Source organism: Syngnathus leptorhynchus, chromosome 15 (genome assembly GCF_054491065.1).
Source record: "Syngnathus leptorhynchus isolate UIUO chromosome 15, UIUO_Slep, whole genome shotgun sequence".
NCBI lineage: Eukaryota > Metazoa > Chordata > Actinopteri > Syngnathiformes > Syngnathidae > Syngnathus > Syngnathus leptorhynchus.
Window position 1 is genome coordinate 2,593,173 of NC_141209.1, and position 22,878 is coordinate 2,616,050.

A 22,878-nucleotide genomic window follows, 5' to 3' on the forward strand; every position below is an offset into this window, starting at 1 on the left:
CTTCCAAACACTAGATGGCGGTACACCTACTGTCACTGAATTCGGTTAAATATAAAGTTTGCTAAAGTTTGATGGATAAAACATGCACACAGCTTGTATCCATCCATCCATTCATTTTTGAATTCTCACCCAATCTGCTAACAATCCACAGTTAGCCTATCTTGCGAGTGTTTTTTTTTTTTTAAACAACTCAGCATTTTTGTGTGTGTATGCAGGATTGATGCTTTTTTTTTTTTTTGAACAATCGGTTTTCCACAAATTTGGTCGTCATAAAAACAACCAGTGTCTCGTCCTCAAGACATTATGGAGATTTCCCCCAAAACTGATTAAAGAAGCACATTGTATCCCATGCGTATCCGAGTCGGTCCATTGTGACGCAGCCAGGTCCCACACACACACACACACACACACACACACACACACACACACACACACACACACACACACACACACACACACACACACGACACTTCCCGGGCTCCAAGTCAAAATACGATTCTAGGGAACCAAGAGAAAACCCAAATATGTTGTGGGAGGGCCTATTTCAGGCATAGCCCAGGAGCAGCTTACGGGAATGTGTTGACTATCCTACATTACTTATCAGCCAATGCTTTGTTGAAACACCTGAATGCGTGTGACAAATGTTTGACTAACAAGTCAATGCCAGCTTGAGTCTTGTGAATCACGTCGCGTTCCGGGTACAGCGAGGGCCCTCTATAGACGGCGACCTTTGGCTGACCCGCCCTCCAGAAGGGACTCTCTTGTTCCCGCTTGAGAAAGCTTTGTCAACGTCCAGGAAGTCCGGAAGGAATTTTACCACCAACAACCCTGTCATTTATATACCGTCAGTGCCCATCTGCAATTCCCTAGAACATGACGTGTCGTTTTTATGCAGGGAAAGATGGTGCTCATTTTATGGTATGTATTTATTGTACCAGGGGCGAGTCAAGGTCAAAGGTCAGACCTTTAGATAAATAGATAGATTGAGGAGTGCTATGGAGTTAAATCCATAAAAGGGGGAAATAGTTTAAAAGCATTTTTTTCCCATATAATGAACAATTACGAGGTGCGTAAAACTGCACGTAGGTGTTCTTAATATTCTGACACATATCCCGACAACGTGACGTGTTTTTTCTTTTCGTTGGAACTTGAGCGCGTCTCCAGTGGGAATGTTTGAGGTAAAAGTGGGGATGAGGTGGAGGCGGGAAGGAAGAGGGACAAGAGGGAGAGGAGGAATAGGAATAGGAGGAGGAGGCGGGGCTTCAAACTATGAACTTGTGTATTATTTAAGTTGCAACAGGACGAACAAGAAGTCGAGCAGACAGACGAGCGTGTGGGACGCTTTTGCTAGCCGCCTTTTCCACGTGTTTTTGTCTCCTTCAATCCACATTTTATGCGCAAAGCTTAGTTGCGCACGCAAAAAGCGTCGAGTGAAGAAGTCCACCAAACCCCGAGGAGAAAGTGAAGCAGAAGAAAGCACGAGAGTGGTCATGGATACGTCCTCACGGATTCTCCTGCTGTTCCTGCTCCTGCACTCTGCTGCCGTCTTGTCCCTGTCCACACGTAAGTCAAGTCACACACGCGTAAACGCTCGCTTTGTTTGTTTGTTTTCTTTTTTTAGGGGGGGGGGGGGGCGCAAATGTCTTCTTAAAAATTGCACGGTGGTTTTTCGAATTCATGTGTCACACTGGAGAAAGAAAAGATCATTAAAGCAACTTTAGGGGGCTTCCCAAGAAGGTCCCCCGCCCCCAAATGTTTGACACCCCTTGGGGACATGCATGTATCTTTTCGGATCCATCAGTGCTCCCCCCCCGCCAAAATAGACCCATGAGGGACATATTTGTGTTGAGGAGCCCTTCTCTACAACGATCCCCCCTTTTGGGGGGCACAGAGGCAAAATGTAGGGATGGGAGAGGATTGATATCGTATCAGGCCAACACGACCGATACCAGGTGCCGATACTATATAGCGTATTTAGACAGTCCTCCTCAGCAGTAGGCGGCGCTATTAATCCTCTTGTACAAAAGGAAATGTTTACATGTTCCCTAAATGTGACCCTGAGGGTACGTGTTCATTTAAATGGCGGCAGGTGTGTGCAGGCTCCCGCGATCACGAGTTCATCGGTGATTGGATTTCCCAATCAAAGTTGGGTAACGCAATTTTGATCTCTTTGTGTGTTTTGGCATGTGATGAAATTGACAATAAAGTAGACTTTGACTTTGATTGGGAAATTGTGAACACAGCCCCACTTATAAGAGGGTGTGCGCACTTGTGCAACTTGTTTATTTTTATTTTCCCTCTTCAATAGATGGTTTTTTTCTTAACACAGATTCCTGGTCACATTAGTGGTGGTTAAAGTTTTTTTTTTTTTCTGTTATAACACAAAAAGATGCCTTTGAATGAATGTGTTGACTTTTTTATAGCTACTGTAAATGTACACCGGCCCTCATGTTTGCGCTCGTGTGAAGTTCAGTAAATATGCGGAGCTACTTCAACAAGTCTCTAATTCCTTTAACACTCGTGTGTGTATGTGTGCGCTGGGCAAAACAGTGACATCATTAGCTCGGGTCTCCGGGAATGTAAAGTAAATAAATCAACGTAACGTGCGTTTCCTGGCTTAAGTGAGCTTAAGTTTTTAATGGGAAGCAGCAGTAAGACTTTAAAGGGCATTGTAAAAAGAAGAAGAGGGAAGACAAAAGGCCTCCATCCTCAAACGCTTCCTGTTGTTTATGACAAGAGGGCTACTTGCTCGTTATTGTTTGTCATGAATGATTGCAACCTTTTCCGGAGATTTTTCTAAAGTGTTCACCCCCCCCAGATGCGGCATGGGTCGAACCCCAGGACCTCGTCCTCCGCGTGGGTTCCAATATGACAGCTAGTTGCTGGGTGCAACCGGACTCCGGCGTCCACGCCAGTTCGCTGTACTGGACGCTGAACGGCCAGCGGCTGCCCGCCTCCACGTACCGGACGCTGAGCGCCAGCAACCTCAGCGTGACGCTCAGCGGACTCAACGCTTCCCGACAGCGGACCGGCGACAATCTGGTGTGCCACAACCACAAGGGACACATCTTGGCCGGCTCCTGCATCTTTGTCGGAAGTAGGTCATATTATTTTTTTTTTGGGGGGGGACAACAATAAACCAAAAATATATTTTTTAGGAACACGAATGTGGCCAAGCGCCGCCACAAAAAGATTTGGACGATCATAAAGGAAGTGGAATAGAAAGGAGGGAGGGGTGGGCAGGTTTTTTTTTTTTTTTTTTTAAGGGTCTCTGTGTACACTTGTGGCCGTAATTTAAGTTTTAGTACGAGGGCCTCCGCCAATGTGTGTGTCGCTTTGAGTGTCTGTGTGGTCCATTAGTCACACTATCACTCACGGGGCATCACACTGACACTTTGCACACACACACACACACATAGTTGTGCACACGCAAAAGATAGTCGTCATACACACGCAGTAAACACTTTTTACGGGGCTCCTGTCAATACGAGGGAAAACCAAGCCTTAAATTCCTGCTCTGTTGAAAAATGTGCTTTTGCCTCCTCCGTTGGCTCTTTGACTGCCATTGTGCAAAATGATCCTAAACGCCTTTGACATCCAGAAGCCCCCCGAACTCAATTTAAAATGATTTCCAGCGGATATTGTGCAAGGGGGGGCGGCTGTCATCAATAATCCGGCCATATTGCATCATGACACATCCATTGTGTGCAGAGCTGCGGCCATTGAAATTCGACTGCGTCCTACTCAATTGTATGCTAGCTCAATGCTAACATAAGAAGAATGGATAATAAATAAGGAAATTAGAATAGAAGTTTCGGGAATTAAAAACATTCATCTACATTATGGTAATTGATTAAAAAAATAAATAAATGGTTAATTTTTTTTTAGAGCGGGCTTTTGTTTCCAAACGAGTTTTTGTCATTCTCTCGTCTACCAAAAAAAATCACTTAAACCATCCGATGAAAATGATGGTGACACGCACGCACGCAGCATGGATCGTAATCTCTGTGCGCATTGACTGTGTTCGGAACCTTGTGTTCTCGGAGATGGGAGGTGGACGGGGGGTAATTGGCAGTGCTCTGAAATCTGATTGCGCTCCTACACACACACACACACACACACACACACACACACACACACACACAGGAACGCTCACCAAATAAAGTAAAAAAAAATTCCACGGGTCCTCTCTTACTTCTCCAACAGTGCCTCCGGAGAAGCCTCTCAATTTGACGTGCTGGTCTCGGAACACCAAAGACCTGACGTGCAGCTGGGCGCCAGGAGGGAAGGGAGAGACCAGCATTAGGACGCAGTACTTGCTCAAGTACAAGCTCAGGTGTGTACACCTTGCAAAATTCAGATAGGTGTGTTCCCAACGTCTGAAGCTTTAACAAGCTTCCGATAATTCAATGAAGCGATTTAAAAGTCGGTGTGTGGCGCAACAAAACCAAAAAGCAGCCGTCGTCGTGCCCCCCGCAGGTGGTACGGCAAAGAGAAGGAGTGCGAGGACTACACGCACGCTCAGCCGTACTCGTGCAGCATCACCCGCGACCTGCACCTCTTCACCCCTTACGAGATCTGGGTGGAGGCGTCCAACCAGCTGGGCCGCGCCGCTTCAGACGTCTTCATGTTGGACATCCTCGACGTGGGTGAGTGTCGACACCCGGGCGACCTCTGGCTGACCTCCTGCTGGGGTGTCGGCCATGCCTCGGGCGTCAAATAGACAACAATGGCTTCAAATGATCCAAAAAGAACAATGCATAAATGCATGCATGTAATTTGATAGCTAAAAAAAATCTTCCGTCATTATTTTTCTGTTTAAATTGGAAACAAATTGTCTGTGTGTGTGCGTGTACGAAAAGTGTAACGCAAGAAGAGAGTCACCGCCAAAACGACGTAACCTCATTTGGACACACAGAGAAATTGCAAAATGGAAGATTTGACCAAATTAAGCAATCATAAAATGATGTTTACCGTCTGGAACTGCAACAACTTTCCCAACATGTTGTATGTATTACACTATTCAAATGTTTTTTGTTTTTTTTTTGGCCTGGCGTTTGTTTGATCTATGCTAAGAAGATGCTAGCATGCTAATCGTCTTCCAGTCCAGCGGACTTGTCTCCATCCCTGCTTCAAATCCAGGATTCTTGAAGCGCTTAAGCTCTTTCAGGCTTTTATCTGGGGGGGGGGGCCTCGCAGCTTTTAGCAAGGCCAGCGATATTACCTTTTAAAGTATTGTTCCGCCCGCTGCTAACTTGGCGGATTCTTCAAAAGACCACCATCTCGGGTTGAAAACAAGCAGCCATCGCTGCAATCCTTTACCTTTATCCGCTCCGCCCCCTGAGGCCAGGGCGGTTTCCTGGTGAGCGTATAGAAAAGCATTTTTGTTGATTTTAGGTTGCCGCGGTTCTCGTCAAAACACGCAACACTGCGTCACAGCGGTGAGTCACGGTTGACTACGGGCGGGAACACCTTCATCACAGATTGTTGCGTGGAGGATACTTGCATGGACGCAAATACATTTGCTTTCGGTCTTTTCACTTTGTTTTAAAGTTCCCACTCAGCCCAAAATTGTTGCGCTCCAAAATCCAAGCCAATCCCACTGAAATATTTTGCGTCAACTCAAGTTAAGACTTTGTCCATCATCCGCTTCCTGCGGCTCGCGGTGTTTGCTTAACGCTTAAGGGGGGCTGACCGGACCAACAACCGAGACACGGCGGGGGGATTTCAAATTTTAATCTCTGCCCACGTTGACTTGTCCAAAAAAAACCAGCCATGATTTAGAAAGTATCGAGATATCAGGCCCGCCGCTCGGAATTGACTTGATTTCTCTGGCGGCCAATATAAACGTGGCAGCGAGAGAGAAGCTATTATGGGTCTGGCTTGATCGGCACCATCTGTGTCCCGACAGCAGAACATCAGCACCTTCTTGTAGGCGAGACGTGTTAATTACCGTAATGCACAAAACCACCGTGCAGGCTACATTCTTTCGGAGTGACTTTTTCCAGAAAGGCTTTCGAGGTACGCCGACGTAAACAGTAGCGTCTTCCTCTTTTAGTGACCACGGACCCTCCGTCGGGGGTGACGGTGAGCCGCGTGGGGCAATTGGAGGACCAGCTGAGCGTTCGCTGGGAGGCCCCGCCGGCACTCAAGGACTTCCTGTTCCAGGCCAAGTACCAGATCCGTTACAGACTGGAGGATAGCCAAGACTGGAAGGTAAAAGCGCGGGGGACAGAAATATATATACTTCATATAGTCAAAATGTCAAATATAGTCTTTTTTTTGTTGACGGAAATATTACATTTTAGTCGCTTAACAATTTTTATGAGCTACTTCGTTCACGGCATACCACCGAGCACATTCCTGAGTTCTTCTTATCTCATTATCTTCTATTCAAGTCTTCAATAAATGAACAATACAAGGCAAGGTCTGAGGTCATCAAAGCGGTTTCACGTAAACGTCAGCTGAGCAAGTCTTTACTTGTCTAGTGGAAAAAATGGGCGAGGGCCAAACCCGAGACCAGGAGTGAGCGGAGGGACTCGTGTCTTCAGCGTGGCCCTGTTGAGTTTTGTAGTGACAAGAAAGAGCGATTTTTCAGCGAGAGAGCGCTCGTGTGTGTGTGTGTGTGTGCGCGTGTGTGTGTTGGCAGCTAATGGACAGCAGATCTCTTTGAAAGGTTTCCATAAACACGCCGCTCATTGCGGCATTCAAACATATTTGCGGCGGGAAGCCCGATTGAAGTTTTGTGTGTTTGTTTTGCCTTCAGTGCAGGTTGTTAATGCGAGTCTTTGTTCTCCACTGACTTTGCAGGTGATGGATGACGTCGGCAACCAGACGTCTTGCAGGCTGGCGGGTCTCAGACCTGGAACCGTCTATTTTGTGCAGGTGGCTTGTGTTTTGATCATCTTGATGACTATTTACAAGACTTGAAATACTAATTGTAGTTTATTGTCTAGGAACTTTTATAACTTTCAGTCCATACTTAGTATTATCACTGCCCTCTAGTGGCTAAGATGGGAAGCAACCACCTTTTTGGGCCCGGATGGCTTTTCTATTCATTTCAATGGGGAAAGAGGATTTGAGATACGATCAAGCATGATCGAATTCAAATCGCATATCAAGGCATCAGCGTAATTATTTCCGATTTTACTTTAAACGTCATTTTGTTGACTCGCCAGGTCCGATGTAATCCGGTGGGCATCTACGGTTCCCGCAAAGCTGGAATCTGGAGTGAATGGAGTCATCCCACCGCTGCATCCACACCGCATAGTGGTGAGCGCACACACACACACACACACACACACACACACACACACACACACACACACACACACACACACACACACACACACACTAAAAAGCCGCCTATCTGTGATTGTGGTTCTTTTTTCTAAATCCTGCACAGAGCGAGCAGCGTCGGGCTCATGCGACCCCAAGTCGAGCGGCGACTCCAATTCGACACTGCGCCGTGAGTTAAAGCAGTTCTTCGGCTGGGCGCGCAAACACGCTTACGGCTGTAGCAGCATGTCCATGAAGCACTACGACCAATGGCGGGTGATCATGCAGAAGTCGCACGAAGCACGCAACCAGGTAGGTAAGCATCACCTCACCCGCACATGCGCACACACACGAGCGCAGTGGAGCACAACGAGTAACAGAGCGCGTCTCGTTCGTTTAGGTTCTCCAAGGGGATAAGTCGTAGCACATGCCAAGTGGAAAAAACAACAACACAGAGCCATCGCAATGACAACCAGAGGATGGTCGTAAAAATTGGAAGGACCGTTTTTTTCTTGTTGTTTTTTGCGGCCAGATGATATCTGGAGATGTTGCCTTTTTTTTTTTTTTTTTGGGTCTGTTTTTGACATTTTTGACACAAATTTCCAGTTTGACATTTGCAAATTTGCAGATTGAAAAATGCTTGGAGCATCCGGCCAAACCATTTTCCGACAATTTTCTTCCCACATTTCCCCCCCCGTCCCACGTAGGGAACATATAATGAATGTTAATCAGCGTTTTCTGAATAATATTTGGGGTTTGCGGGTTTTTTGTTTTTTTTGCGAACCCCTTGAGGAGGGTATGATAAACTTTCTCATTTTGTTTTGAACCTGGAGGCAATTTCAGACCCAAGGACGCTCTGCTCTACCAACTGAGACACAGCTGCACTATTGCCAAATATTGCTCTGTCTCTGAGAAAGTGAGGAGGAGTTTCATTCCATCGGGCTGGAGCTTGACTAAGAGGGAAAAAAAAAAGTGCTTTGCTGCCATCTTTCGGCATCTACTCAAGTCAGTGGTGTTCCAACCCCCTAAAATGTAATGACATACTTCAACTGTTCTAAAAATTGACACCAAATACTAGCGCATACTTGTGTTTTACAACAATTCTTACCAAACTTCCTAAATTAGCATCCAAATTTAATGTTTGGTTATGTCCTATTTTTTGGGGCAGGCATCTTTGGTTGTTTTAGAAAGAGCAATCAAACTGCAAATGGGTGGGGAAGTGCAAATCCAGCTCTCATGATCACGCAGTATTTTGACTGGCGTCAAAAAGTGCCAAAGAATTTTTGTTTGTGTGTGTTAGTTCTTTTCTTTTTTTTTTTTTTTTTAAGCCAGACATCTCGTGCTTTGCCTTTATTTTTGTACTGAATCATAGCGGCATATTTAAGAGTGTGTAAAGTTATGTGTTTTGATTTTAAGTTATGTTTTAGCTAGTGAATAAATATTAATGACTGACTGAACTTAGCATTGACCGATTGCTGTGTGTTTGTGTTTGCAGTTGTTGTTATCATCCAGAAAGAAAAAAAAAAAAATACAACCAAGAAACTATTATCATAGATAAATAAATGAATAAATAAATAAATAGGAAGAATGAAATAGTCTCTGTAACAGCTGTTTATGAATCAATTTTAGCTGTTCCGCCTTTAGCATTTTCCTGTTATGCTTCAGGCCCTACTGTAATATGCGGAATGTTTTGAGGTTTGTTTAGCGTCATTATCGTCCAGCCAAAGCCTGCAACACAAGACAAGTGTAAGTTGAGTTTAAATCTTTAATGGCGTGTGCACTGAGACGCCGTTAGTTACACAATACACAGCACAATACAAATCGAAAAAGCGGAACCCAAAGGCTGTACGAGTTCATGTTCCGGGACGCCATCATCGGTTTTATGATTTTGAACGTGATTCGTTAAGTCTTTGCGCATTCTTTGGAAAGTAAAATGCATGCTCAAGTTGTGACCTTAAAAGACTTTGAGGTGGACAATAGCTTAGGTCACATCATACCCATGCTGGTAAATAATTCATCAAGGGCCAGGTGGAGACTATAAAAGGAAAGCAAGTTATCTCAAAGCAGAAGAAGAAGTGGTCAGAGGATGGAGGAGGCGGCGAAGAGACGGCCCCTAATATCTGCTAAAGTGAAAGGTCAGTAAAGGATGGAGATACGAGTGACACCACATCAATTGATCTTGGCGTTTCAGTCTGCTAACTTAATGCTAAAAATGTTGCAATGAACGTAGGCAAACAACATTTCGAACGTCTTCTTTATCCTCTGCGTAGAATGACTCATATTAATGCCGTACTGATGAGATGAGAAAGACCTTGTGTGTAATTTGTTAATGGACACGTTTTTCACAACTTGCTGATCATCATCCCAATCAGGACCAGGCCCAGGGCACTACGCTCTACCCCCGACAGTGGGCTACGTCAACCATGATGTCACCAAGCCCAGCAGCCCCGCTTACTCCTTCCGCACCCGCATGAGCAGCACCAGTGAGTTCCAATAAGACGTACGAACCCACGTTTTAAGTATAAAGATGTCCAATTTCAATTGATAGTGATCTCTGTGGACTCCAGCCCAGGACCAAGGTACCACGTCGGTGCTAATGTGACACGCTTTGGCCGAATGGACACGCCCTCTTATTCCATGGTAGGCCGAGGAAAGCGTATTACAAGCAAAGGTAAACGTATAAAAGTGTCCGATAATAATATTACCTGATTAAGTTACGCTTTTTTTTTTTTTTTTGTCATAGGGGATCAGTTGCCGACTCCGGGACCGGGTGCCTACAGCCCGGAGAAGGCTCCGCCTCTCAACACTCAGCGTCGACCACCAGCTTACACAATTGGAGCCCGCACGCACTACCGCACTGTGGATGCAGTACCAGCACCTAACAGGTGGGGGCACTTTTTTATGTTTTTTACTTATTTGGGAAATCAAAACTGAATTTAAAAGCTATATTGTTGTTGTTGAACAGCTACACGCTCCCCAAATTGTTGGGTCATCAGGTCCCCAACAAGCCGTCCAGCGTCAGCTACAGCATGTCGGCCCGTCGGAAGGTGGGGGGCCCTTCCGTAGACCTGGCCCAGAGTCCCGGGCCCTGTAGATACAAATGCATCGATCCGGACGTCTACCTCCAACGCCAGCCCTCCTTCTCCATGCAGAGCCGGACCAAAAGGCCCACCTACCCCTCGGTCACACCGGGCCCTGGCGCCTACTGCCCGGAACGTTCTGGGATGCACCTCCGCAAGGCACCCTCCTTCACCATGGGGGTCCGCCACTCAGAGTTTGTCATGCCACTGGTGCTGGACTTTGTCCACTGACCAGTTAGTGTCTTAGTACAGCAGTCAAAAAAAAAACTTGGTTGCTAGCTTGGTTGTTTAATCGACGAACAAACAAATTGGCCATTTTGTGATGTTGCACTGGCGCTATTTTGTATTGCTTCCTTTCAGGTTATAAAAGTGACAAGGGTCTCGCTGCTTGTACACTCAAACCCAATTGGGACTTACTATTTTGGTATGTCAATAATAAAACACAAGTGGCACACGTGTCATTTATCTATTTATGTGTTTTTTTTTCTTGTTTGGAAAAATAATATAGGATTTTTTTTGTTTGAAACAAACCGAAGCAAATCTTTAGTCTTCAACCCCTCATTTATTCTTCTTTTATTTATTTAATATTTGTTTTTAGTGTAAAAATGACAAGACTTTTTATTGTAGTTTTTCCCCATTCAAAATGTGCTGTTACTTTTGTTTAAAATACTAAATTATGACTACTCCTACTTTTTTCTTGTTTGTTTTTTCATCAAATATAACAATTCAAAGTCCAATGATGGAAGTTCCGAGGTACCACCATTATCAAGTAGCGTCATCTGCTCTCGCGCGCCCTCTTGTGTCCATAGAGGCAAAATGATGGTTGAGCGGGCGTCACAATTTTTCTCCGCTGGAGGCCACGACAGCTTCCATCCGTAGAGGGAGGGCGTCGTGAGTGACAGAACCTTCCCAGTCTCTCCTCCAGGTGGTGGTGGTGGAAACGAGGCTGGGGTAAAGCGAACTCTCCTCCCCTGAATCCTGACGTCAATCCCTCCAACCACCACCATCGCCCACCCACCTATTGGAAGTTTCTCCAACCCGCCACAGCACGACAGGTACGCCGAGGGGGCGGAAGGAAGAACAGGGCCGGCAGACGCGGCGCCACTTTAAAAAAAAAAAAAAAAAAAAAAGCATCAACTTTCTGCTTCTTTTAGGACAGCAAACATGACAGAGCAGGGCAAGAAGGTGATTCTGGTGGTCGTGGATGTTCTCTGCGTCTTCATCGGTGAGTTTCTACCTTTTATTATTCAAGTGTAGACAATCAAACCAAATCAAGCATAAGATTGCTTCACGCAAGCACGTGCTTTGTGCATTTATCATCTCATTTTTGGACACACAACAAGTTGCACCATGCAGACTAGATTAGAAATCATGCAGTGGTTGACACACACAGATGGTGGCTGAGTCCCTCAACTTTATTTAGCCAAGGCACATATTTTACCCACGAAATGTATTTAAATGTTTTACTCCATAATTGTTCTGCCTGTCACTTACACGTCATTGGCAAAGATCGATGAAAATTTGTGTTATGAGAATTTCAATTGGCAAATTCACACGACTTGCATGACACACACAAAAAAAAGTTTGGGAATCAGTGAGTTAGCGTAGCATTACTAAAAGTTCTCTATCTTGTTCAAACAGGCCACAGTTGGTGTGTGTTTCCCAACACATACACTTTAAAGAATGCTGCAGGCTTACGCACACACACACACACACACACACACACACACACACACACACACACACACACACACACACACACAAAGTATTGTCAAATTATTCAGAACTGTTCAATGTGAGCAGGTTTGACAGAATTGATAAAAAAAATATATACATGAATGAATGATGGTGATCAAATTTATTATTATTAGTCATGTGATAAACAGTTCTCGGATTCATTTCCTAAGACGGCTCAGTTATTTGTACACGGAAAGAGGATATTACAATAAATATAAAGTCAATTAAAATAGTCAATTTACTTGCATATTATTACAGGTATTTATTTTTTAAAATTTAGCCTTGTGCTTGTGTTGTCTGCACGCTTTCCAATTCTTCAGGTCTGTATAAGAGACACAAACACTCAACCAGGTATGTGTGTGTACGTGTGTGTGTACGGCAAACAAAACGGCCTGTCGCGACTTGCTCGGGTCTCCTCGATGACACTCAAACTTGTCAGAATTGACGTCTTTCAGGTGTTGGTGGTGCCACATGGGAAGATCCCGGGAGCTCCTGTGCTCCTCAAACTTAGATTGGAATCATTAGACAGAATTATTTTATTAGCTATATCAGTTCATGACCCCCCCCTACTGAGAATCTTCATGACCTTTAAGCCCCCCCACCCCCACCTCCCACTAAGGATTACCGATTGGAAAGGAGAGTAAAAATAGCTGGTTGTTGCAAGTCTATCAGCACGTTTGGCTCGCCGGCGGTTCAAAGCTCGGGTTTCCAGAGATTTCAAATGCAACGGCTGATTTGTCCCTCTGGATAGTTGCAAACAAAAACAAAAAATGACGCCATTTTCTTTGCCACCTGCTGACTGACAGGCAGGAATGATAATAACAATTCTCCAACCCCCCCCCCCCCCCCCCCCCCTTCATCCCCCCTTGCACACTCTACTCATCCTTTTTTTTTTTTGTTATCGACAGACATTCTTAAGCCCTGTCGGGTTAAAATAAGCGAGTAGTTTTAGAGTTGTGATGTGATCTTTGTGTGTTTTGTATATCATGTCCGCCAAATATCTTAAATGATCATTAGAAACTGCCGACTGCCAAATTGTGTGTGTGTGAGACAGATGGAGCTGTTGGAATGTGCTGATTGTCCACATCTGAGTTAAACTCTCGATGTGTGTGTTTTTATTTTGCTCCCTTCCCCTCAGCGGTCAAACATCCATCCTGTCACTTTGTGTTAGCGCTCCGTCGTTTTGCCAGAATGGGGGCGAGACAAAGTTGAAATGGTTTTGGATGAACCGATACTAGTCACTGATACCATGTGGACTTTATTTTTGCGGACTTTTATTTAATAGCCGACATGACAAATTCTGGGTCAGCCGGGAGAACTTTGACAATCACGTGACGGCGTTGTCTGGAATCTCGTTTTCCAAAACGCAAAATCGTTCAACCTTGCTCCAGATTGTCATTTATATGCCGTTATGTGGAAAAGTTGAAATGTCACTCACACACACGCATATTTTCAGGATCTGCCAAATGTGTGTCGGAGTAAAAGTGGGAACTATTGACTTTCGCTGCCTCACATTTCCATGTGAAAATGAAAGCGAGAAGCTGAAGAGAAAGTGTGTTTGTGTGTGTGTGTGTGTGTGTGTGTGTGTGTGTGTGTGTGTGTGTGTGTGTGTGTGTGTGTGTGTGTGTGTGTGTGTGTGTGTGTGTGTGTGTGTGTGTGTGTGCGTGTGTGTGTGAAGTCCCATCATGCCTTTTCTGTGAACTCATGTTTCACGCGTCCGGTGTTTATAGAGAATGTTATTTTAAAAAAATCTTTGTGGGGTGCCGCTATCTCTCGTTTCAATATTCTCAAAGGTGTTTTTTTTCTGAAGCGTGACCTGCTTCTTCTTTCACAGCAGGCTAAAAGAAGTCAGCTTTCCAAATTTAACTCGTTGACGAAAATTGTTAGGGTTTGAACTTTCCGGTAAAAAAAAAAAAAAAAAAAAAAGGAAAGTCATGCTGTTAAATGTTCACTTTTGTCCAATTAATTATTCATGTAATATCTAAAGCTAATTGTTAGCTAGCAGATAGAACACGGCGCAGCACTATTGGAAATTTGTGGTTGTCATTTTGCAACTTCAGCAACGTTGGCCGCTCGCTTACCTGCTCCCGTCCATCATTCCGTCCGTCTGTCCGTGCCACCACGGTCATCGTCGAGGCCTTGAAAAACAGGAACACTTTCCACTTCCTGCTGGTGCCGAGGGTCAAGAGGAAGTTGTACTTGTCTCTGATCCCAAATTCCATCTTGTTTATTTTTCCAGTGTGCAATCGTGGGGGTTTTGGGAACGCTTGAAAGCATCCTTTCCCTTTGTTGCTTTTCAAATCTCTACTCAGGGGAAACTCTCATCTTAAGCACCTCTTCATTTCTGATGGAAAAGTTGACATGAATGAATTAAACAAAAAGGAAAAACTTGTACAGGTAGCAATGGGGGGGGGGGGGGGCATAGCCACCCTGTAGCTCCGGCCCTGGTCCCGAGCAATCTGATTTGTTTAAGGGTTTAATAAAAGTCTATCCACAGAAAGTGTAGACGATTTTTTGCAAGAAAAGTTCAAACAAAATGTTTTAATGAAATGTTTGTAGTTAATGACTTCCCGCCACTGCCGTAATCTTTTGCTACGTCTCATCTAAAGAGGAGTTGACTTCCTCACAAAGCAGGCCGGACGGTGGTTTAGCGCGTCGGTGGTGTGTTTGTTTTGAAGGCAAGCCGACCGTGCGGCCACGCTGGCAACGGACTTATGTCGCACAAGCACTCGCTTATCAAAATGTTATGCTAGCACCCTGCAGAGTAAACAGTGGCTGGGCAGCGCACGCTCGGCCGACCGAAATAATGGACGTGAGCTTTCATCTAAATGAGAAAATTGTTCTAGCTGTGTTTATATTTTCCTTTTTTTTTTTTTTCCAGGTATTTGTCTATTTTTTTTTTCCAGGGAAACTCTCCTATTCGCTGAAGCCATGAATAATAGGAAAGTAGTAATTATTTTCAAGTCAATCTTAAAATGATACTGAAGTGTTCTGGGAATGAGATTTTCTGTTAAAATATTGATATAGAAAGTTATAAACCCCAAGGGGGCGGGGCTAGTCCTATCCTATTCTTCGCAGCAGGTCAACACGGTGCGTATTTGGTTGCGTTTTCTTTCGGTCCCACACTCTGGAGGAAGGAAACAACGTGTTCACGGAGAGCGCTCTCTCGTCGTCGTACTTCATAAACCCGAGCCTAAGAAAACCATCCATTCTTCCCCGTTATTAGCTTTGGCAGCGGAATGACGAGTTGAGGAAAACAGGAAAAGTCATTTGAATTGTAGACTATTGTTCGGCGTAGATTTAAGAGACAGCAATATATCCCCGCTCTTTATTTCCACTTGCACTTGGAGTCTTTTTTGTCACAAAGCATGTTGCCCTTTGACTTTTTTTTTTTTTTTTTTTCCCCCCCTACCTAATGGCGGAGGTTGTCGAGGGCCGCGGCGATACACGCAGTCAAAGGTTGGACTCAACCAGGTCGCCATGGTAACGCTTATGACGTTTCATTGGCTGTTTTTTTTTTTTAACTGTGTGGTTTTAGCTGTTTCCTGATCAGCGACTCTTTGTGCCACGGGTTCAAATGATACCACTGGACAACCTCCTCCATGTCCTAGCTCAACACGTGAGGTTTATTATGCTGAAGATAAAATCCTTTTCGCAATATTTGTGATCTTTCTTCAGCGGCCTTGCCCTCAGCCATCCTGACGCTGATGTTCAAACCGTACCAGAGAGGCATCTACTGCGACGACGAGAGCATCAACTACCCCTACAGGAGAGACACCATCTCCCACGGAGCCATGGCTGCCGTCACCATCACCAGCTCCATCGTCATCGTGAGTAAGAAGCGGCTCTTCACATCGTTGACACTTAACAAGACGGTTCCTCCGCTCAGATCACGACCGGCGAGGCCTACCTGGTGCACACCAAACGTCTGCACTCCAACTCCCAGTTCAACCAATACCTGTCGGCGCTCTACAAAATCGTGGGCACCTTCCTGTTCGGGGCTGCCGTCAGCCAGTCGCTCACCGACCTGGCCAAGTTCACCATCGGAAGGCCCAGACCCAACTTCTTGGCCGTGTGTGCCCCCACCACCTGCAACGGGTACCAGGTGCACCTCAACTGCACCGGAAACTTGCGCAATGTCACAGAGTCCAGGTGAGTCGCCAAGAAATGATTCCGTCAATACAATAATGTCGATTTATTTTGATGGAAATTGATTTTGGAATCATTATTATTGAATAGCTCATTGCTGTTTCTCATTGCTCAGGTTGTCCTTCTACTCAGGGCACTCGTCGTTTGGCATGTACTGCATGCTCTTCCTCTCTGTGAGTTGACATCACAAACACACACACACACACACACGCTGACCTTAAAACGGTGCTCCTTAGTTGTACGTGCAAGCCCGTATGCAAGGCAAGTGGACGCGTCTGGTGCGTCCCACCATCCAGTTTTTCCTGGTGGCCTTCTCCTTGTACGTGGGCTACACGCGCGTCTCCGACTTTAAGCATCACTGGAGCGACGTGCTAGTGGGACTCCTGCAGGGGGCGCTCATCGCGGTTCTCACGGTGAGTACAGCGGGACGTCAAACTGTGGATGAAATGTTTGAAAAATGTCTTTCTACTTTGATTCTCCATTCAGGTTAAATACGTCTCGGATTTCTTCAAACAACGCGGCGAGCCGGCGTGCACGCGGACGGATACTGTCAACGATGAGCAACTGGAACACAAGCCCAGTCCGCAGCGCACCAACCACTACAACTACTCGCCACCCGTATGACACGGCAACACGCCATCATTTCATGTCCGCAACCACTAGCTGGAACTCTTTTTCAACACCAACACATTTGTATAGCTAAAGATAGAAAGTGAAATGTACATGTGTTGTCTCTAATGTGCAATGACGCTTTTGTTATGGTTTGTTTGGAAAATCGATGCTGTGACTTGACGGAAAAAATATTTTGGTTTTATCGAAAGTAAGACTGCTTCACCACTAAAATCTTTTACGAGCAGACCACTCGCTGCTTCAGCTAACACATTTTTATATACAGTATTGTTGTTGTTTTTTTGTGCATCACTACTGTGTCTTATCTAATAAACCGTGGTGTTATTTTTAACAATGTTGTTGAGTTCATGTTCTACCAAGAACGCAGAAGTTCGACTTTCCGGTCACATCTTTACGATTGGCCGATAATTGTTCCGTCAAATTCTTTCATTCTTTTGGGTTTAGTTTTTCTTCAAAGAGCCACAATGTTCCCGAGAAAGCACATGACAATTTGTCCTGCCTGCTTTTGTCTCTTTTCCTGGGCCAAACGTTTGCGTCAACAAAGTAACAAAAAACAAAAAAACAAAAAAAAAGACTTCATTTGATGGTTCAGAGACAATTTGGATGGCGTCGAAAATGTTCCCTGAGGGCCTGGCAAATGGGAACGCTTTTATGTGCACAAATCCAGTTCCTTCCTGCCTTTTGAACACGTGGAACCTTTTGTCATTGTTTCTTTCCTTCTTACGCGAGAGATTTTTAAGGTTGTTTTTCCATGACACCGATTCTTGTGTTTTTCTTGCGGTCTGGACTCCGGAGTGATGCCGTCCTCGTGTGCGGACCTGCTTCTTCTCATGCTTGTTATTCTTGAATGTCTCAACTGTGACTCACCGATTTCAAAAGCTTTTTTTTTTTTTTTTTTGCCGAAATTGTTAAGGTAGACATAAATTCTTTCTCCCTGTTCATTACATTTCTATGGCAAAACACAAAAGATTTTTTTTTTCCTGGAAATTTCTTGCCATGTTAGATGGAATTCAACACAAAGTTGCCTCCATAAAAATAAAGTTCAGATGTTCTGGCAAGCTGGAACATTGCTCTTCAAAATTAGAAAGTTGCTTCAAAAATAAATACACAAAAAATACGTTTATCATCATGCTCTGAGTGGATAATGGATGGATGGATGTTTCTCCAAGTGTGGTCCAGCCAATTCCCACTAGTGGTACGTGAGCGCCCTCTAGTGGTAGCATATCATTATTCATTCCACCGAGTTCAAGGCATAACGTGCCCCACTGCAAAATTATTGGCTGCTGGAACCTTACCCTGTGCTGCTCGGACGAAATCAAACGACAGTTGCAAATATCTATCACATTAGTACAAAATCAAAGTTGAAAAAATTGCAGTATCTATTTATATATTAAAAGAGGACTCCACCCAACTGGGAACTAGAATTCCTAGTGCATACCGTTGGGGCGGGTCTTACCGGGACAGCAGCCAATCATTTTCCAATGGAACGGTTGGATAGCCAATCATATCGCAGTAGAGCACGTACGTCGAGGGTTTCGTAATAACGCCCCGTTGTTCGCCATTTTGAGGTAGTTGAGCGGAGCCAAGTCAGAAGCAAGAAGTAGGAGAGTCCTTTGAACCATTTCAACTTAACCACAGACGTTTCTAGGCCAAGACGAGGTGAGACCCGACACAAAACACTTTTAACATCCTTATCAGCCCATTTGTTGTCCAATGGATCGGGGAAGGAATTGACACAAATTGTTTTATTCCATGCACTTAACGATCGTTAGCTTGCTGTGGCTAACCGACATCGTGGCAAGCTAAAAAAAAAAGAAGGATCCAACATTTCATCTACTAATCGATCCGTTGTGCTTCCTTTCTACACTTTTTAGGCCAGTAATCGTTTTAATAGCAGAACGTGAACTGTGAAATTTCCTTTTGTGTTTTAACTGCAATTCAATCAATCGTTGTTTGCGCAGAAATATGGCGACGTCGTCGTAGTTATGGATTGCCCAGGCCTCAGATGCATTCTGTTTTGTTGGACTTTGATTCTATCAGTCGAATTAACTTTTAAGTCGGGAGAGAAATAAATGAGAATTACAGGCAATTGAGTGAGGCATAACATATCGATTCTATTTGATTTAGCTATTTATGTCCCCTGACGATCGTCGGTAGTGAATGTCCTCCAGTTTGCTTGAACCTAATTTACAAAAAAAAGTGTTTATTGTGCCAAAGCAAAGCATTGCCTTATCTCATAGTGCGGTAATGTAAATATGACAGGTAGTTGCAAAACTGGTCGAATCACGATTAAGGCGCCCCTGAACCAGTCCTGACGCCACTTCGCCATTTCAAACGGCGTCGACTTGGATTGTAAAGATGACTCCAAAAAAAAAAAAAGTATTGTTTTGAAGAGAAGATTGGGCAGTAGATTAGCTCATGTGATTGAGTCATCAATCAAGTTAAAAAAAAAAAAATCTCATTCAATGTTTATAATTTGTGACTGATTGTTGTCATCTTACCAGATCATGAGCAGCAGTCGGGTTTTCATCGGCCGCCTGAGCCCACACGCCAGAGAGAGGGACGTGGAGAAGTTCTTCAAGGGCTTCGGACGGATCCGCGAAATCAACTTGAAGAATGGATTTGGTTTTGTGGTCAGTCTGAGCGCCTATTTGCGCCCTTGGTGGTCATCGCCCCACCTTGATTTGCATGAGAATGTCTAATCAATATTCAGTTTTATTTTGGGGGGTACATCGCACTCAAGGAACTCATCAACTTTTCTTTCTTAGGAGTTTGATGATCATAGGGATGCAGACGATGCCGTGTATGAACTCAACGGCAAAGAACTGTGTAGTGAGAGGTGAGTTTGCTGTCCAAAGTACATATTTGGATTGTTTTAATTTGCCGTTCACGTGGACTTGCAGGGTCACCATAGAGCACGCTCGCTCCAGGAGAGGAAGGGGGGTTGTCAGTGGTGGCAGCAGCAGCTCCAGCTCCAGAATGGGAGGCTTTAGTGGTTATCGGCAATCGCGCAGTAGTGGCTCCAGGTACGTCGGGGCTTCCTCCAATAATATTTTGCGTACATTTCCTGCTAAGCTTATTTTTGCCGCGCGTGTCCATGCAGGTATGGACCTCCGGTGCGCACAGATCACCGGTTGATAGTGGAGAACCTGTCGTCACGCATCAGCTGGCAGGTAAGACCAGTCTTGGCCTTTGTGTACATTCAAAAGACTCCTTTGCTAAGTACTCCTAGCTTTTCTATGAGATTGTTTTTGTTTTTTTTCCAAATTGATGCAGCATATTAGCAACGGGGGGCGAGTCAATACGAGTCCCCCTTAGCGAATTGGCTCACAAATGCGCTTTTGTTTTTCTCCCAGAGAGAGCGAGCGTAAAAGCAGAAAATAAATGCTGTTATTTGGCTAGTGTAATAAACAGCCTTTTACGGTTGTCTTGTGTCATTAAAGAAAAGAAAGAAAAAAAAATCGGCCAACGCACGACCCTCCCCGGAGGGCTCGCTAGTGTGTGGCGTCCTCTCTCCTGGTTGTGTTCTGAATGGTGTCCATTTGGTGCCTCTCCTTACACGCAGTTGCCGCCGGTCTAAAGTCTTGGCTGGGCCCCGGTAGCGGGCGAAAGTGGTCTAGCGCAGGATACGGTAGCCTTAGGAGGTCCGTAAGCCGGTCTGGAGGTTCTGTGGGCTGGCATCCCCGACTGCTGTAACGTCCTCTCAAATCTGCGGGAGGGCCACAAGCCGCCCTCTTTGGGGTGTTTTTCTGTTGCTGTGACGGGGTGTTGAGTGCCCCCTCCTCCCACTGCTACTACTCGCTCTCTGGTGGTTCCGTACTTGTGGAGGCCTGGAGGTCGAGGTCGTTTCTCGAGGGCTTAACACTGCATTGGTTCCCATTTGCTATTTGGACACGTGGCGCTATGCTAATGTCTTCCTGGTAATGGTCACGGTAAGTAGCATTACAACTCATGTGATTTTGTGTTCATTTATTTGATTTTTGATTTTTACCGGTGACGCACGTCTGTACCGTCGACGCCTAAAGCGTCGTCGTCAGGGTTGGGCAAACATTTCTGAATACTTTGCCCACCCCTGCACCGTAGGATTAGTTTGCCCCGCTATTTGCTCGACCAAAACATGGATACACCTAACCTGCGGCGTCACTCGGTCGTCAGCGAGTATGGCTAATGTGTAATCATCTTTTTCAATTGTCCTTTTTCCCAATTCTCTTTTTAACGGCTATCATTTTTAATAGTAGCTAAAACCCTTTTTTATTTTTTTTTTAAATCCACAACATCTAACATGACAGTCTGCACACTAGACTAGTCAGTGAGTATGTATGTGTGTGTGTGTGTGTTGCCATTGTTGCTGTGTGCTCGTGTCTTTCCCCTCCAGGTGTCAACAAAGCCTCAGGTTCCCGAGGGGGCCGCCGTGCGCCACTCTTGTTCTAACTCGTGCTCTTGCGCAGGACCTCAAAGACCTGATGAGAAAAGCCGGAGAGGTGACCTTTGTTGACGCACACAGACCCAACAAAAACGAAGGGTGAGCTTTCCGGAGCCGGCTCGCTCGGCCTTTCTTTTTTTTTTCCTTTCATCAAACACGCGATGACTCATCTCTCTCGGGGTGGGGGTTGGTTGGGCCACAGGGTTGTTGAGTTTGCATCCCGCAGCGATATGAAGAACGCCATCTCCAAGCTGGACGGCACGGAGCTGAATGGACGCAAGATCAAAATCTTTGAGGACAGTCGCAAGTGAGTCCCGGGAAAAATTTGGTTGATTTGCTCATATTAAGTGAGCAATAAAATATCTGATGCAAATATTTAGCTTTTTCAAGCCAACTCAAATTAATTCAGGTGTTCAATTTAGTGGGTGGGATGGAGAAGCTTATTCATTTCTGAATATTTTTGCCAGCCACAGCCGGAGCCGTTCTCGCTCCCGTTCTCGCAGCCGCAGCTACTCGCGCAGCCGCTCCAGGAGTCGCAACCGCTCCAGGAGCCGCAGCCGCTCCCGCACGCCCAGCCGCACTCCAGAAAAGAAGACGTCAGGCGGCGGCCCCAAAGCCGGGGACCGCTCCCGTTCCAAGTCCCGCTCCAAATCCCGCTCTAAGTCACGGTCCAAGTCTCGCTCAAAGTCCCGTTCCCGATCCCCCCGGTCCCGCTCCCGTTCGCCGCCCCCGGCCCAGAACAACCAGTCGCGGTCCCGCTCCAGGTCCCGTTCGCGATCCCGCTCGGCCTCCGCTGAGAGCAAACACTGAGAGGCCAAACGTTGTGTACATGATTGTCCTTGTGAAATTCTGCGAAGGTTTGGCTCCTTTATCCTTTATGTCATTTTTAGTTTGGATGTGCTTCCACAAGAAATCCCGATTTTCTTTTTTTTTTTGTTTGTTTCTAATGTCTTTCAATGAAGCCGTATCCGGTAATGTTTGCATCGGGGCCCGAGTGAGCGTATTTATTTCGGTGCAGGCCCCATCCTTTGAGATGAGGCTTTTATCTGCTGTCACCTTCCAACAAGATGAATTTTGTTGCACTGTCAGTATGTAACTGCGCGGAAATTCTAATCAGCCATTATGGCTCATTTCGAAATAAAGCTCATTCACTTTCTTGTGATGGCAAAACAAGCGACTTAAACTGATTTGTTTTGTGATTGCATCATCTTTTGTCTGACTGATTAATAAACTTTTCACAAATCGTTTTAGTTACGTGACCATTTCATCATTGCAAACAACTAGATATATCATACTCTTTCTGGTTAAGCAGATTTCAAAAGCTAAAATATGACTATTTATTTTTGGATGATTCCTCGCGCTAAGCTGCTTTCATGAACTCACGTTAATCCTTAAAGTCCACGCTACACTCCCTGGCAGACCTGATTATGCCGTTATACTGGTTTATCTCCCCAGAAACTACAAAAATATTGAAAAATATATTTTTGTATGTTAGTATTTCTGGTGTCCACTTGAGGGCAGTGTTGCTTTGAGTATTACAGGCTCGCAACCCTCGTGGGGCAAAACCTGAATAAAAATGTA

At 45.2% G+C, this 22,878-nt stretch overlaps 4 protein-coding genes across 6 annotated transcripts; all 4 read left to right on the plus strand.

Moving 5' to 3' along the window:
- Positions 1-1,256: 1,256 nt before the first annotated feature.
- Positions 1,257-8,606, plus strand: crlf1a (cytokine receptor-like factor 1a). Of its 2 annotated transcripts, none has more exons than XM_085932777.1 (9): positions 1,257-1,563; positions 2,819-3,097; positions 4,207-4,336; positions 4,480-4,649; positions 6,059-6,216; positions 6,811-6,885; positions 7,179-7,272; positions 7,406-7,594; positions 7,679-8,606. In XM_085932777.1, the coding sequence occupies exons 1-9, from the start codon at positions 1,491-1,493 to the stop codon at positions 7,693-7,695; spliced, it is 1,185 nt and encodes a 394-aa protein (XP_085788903.1). In that variant the 5' UTR covers positions 1,257-1,490; the 3' UTR covers positions 7,696-8,606. The 2 variants fall into 2 exon arrangements, with proteins under 2 accessions (XP_085788903.1, XP_085788902.1); XM_085932776.1 differs by having other exon boundaries at positions 7,406-7,590.
- A 758-nt stretch (positions 8,607-9,364) lies between these two features.
- LOC147045066 (protein CIMAP1D-like) lies at positions 9,365-10,589 on the plus strand. The gene is made up of 5 exons (XM_085932447.1): positions 9,365-9,413; positions 9,651-9,761; positions 9,827-9,949; positions 10,022-10,163; positions 10,244-10,589. Exons 1-5 carry the CDS (start codon positions 9,365-9,367, stop codon positions 10,587-10,589), a joined length of 771 nt encoding a protein of 256 aa, XP_085788573.1.
- A 641-nt stretch (positions 10,590-11,230) lies between these two features.
- LOC147045067 (phospholipid phosphatase 2-like) lies at positions 11,231-17,208 on the plus strand. Of its 2 annotated transcripts, XM_085932613.1 has the most exons (7): positions 11,231-11,413; positions 11,513-11,583; positions 15,774-15,925; positions 15,985-16,247; positions 16,360-16,417; positions 16,481-16,657; positions 16,731-17,208. In XM_085932613.1, the coding sequence occupies exons 2-7, from the start codon at positions 11,523-11,525 to the stop codon at positions 16,866-16,868; spliced, it is 849 nt and encodes a 282-aa protein (XP_085788739.1). In that variant the 5' UTR covers positions 11,231-11,413; positions 11,513-11,522; the 3' UTR covers positions 16,869-17,208. The 2 variants fall into 2 exon arrangements, with proteins under 2 accessions (XP_085788739.1, XP_085788738.1); XM_085932612.1 differs by lacking the exon at positions 11,231-11,413 and having other exon boundaries at positions 11,420-11,583.
- Positions 17,209-18,404: 1,196 nt separating this feature from the next.
- srsf5a (serine and arginine rich splicing factor 5a) lies at positions 18,405-22,547 on the plus strand. The gene is made up of 8 exons (XM_085932440.1): positions 18,405-18,533; positions 19,379-19,507; positions 19,643-19,713; positions 19,778-19,900; positions 19,978-20,047; positions 21,323-21,396; positions 21,500-21,604; positions 21,765-22,547. The coding sequence occupies exons 2-8, from the start codon at positions 19,382-19,384 to the stop codon at positions 22,105-22,107; spliced, it is 912 nt and encodes a 303-aa protein (XP_085788566.1). The 5' UTR covers positions 18,405-18,533; positions 19,379-19,381; the 3' UTR covers positions 22,108-22,547.
- The last annotated feature ends 331 nt before the right edge of the window (positions 22,548-22,878 follow it).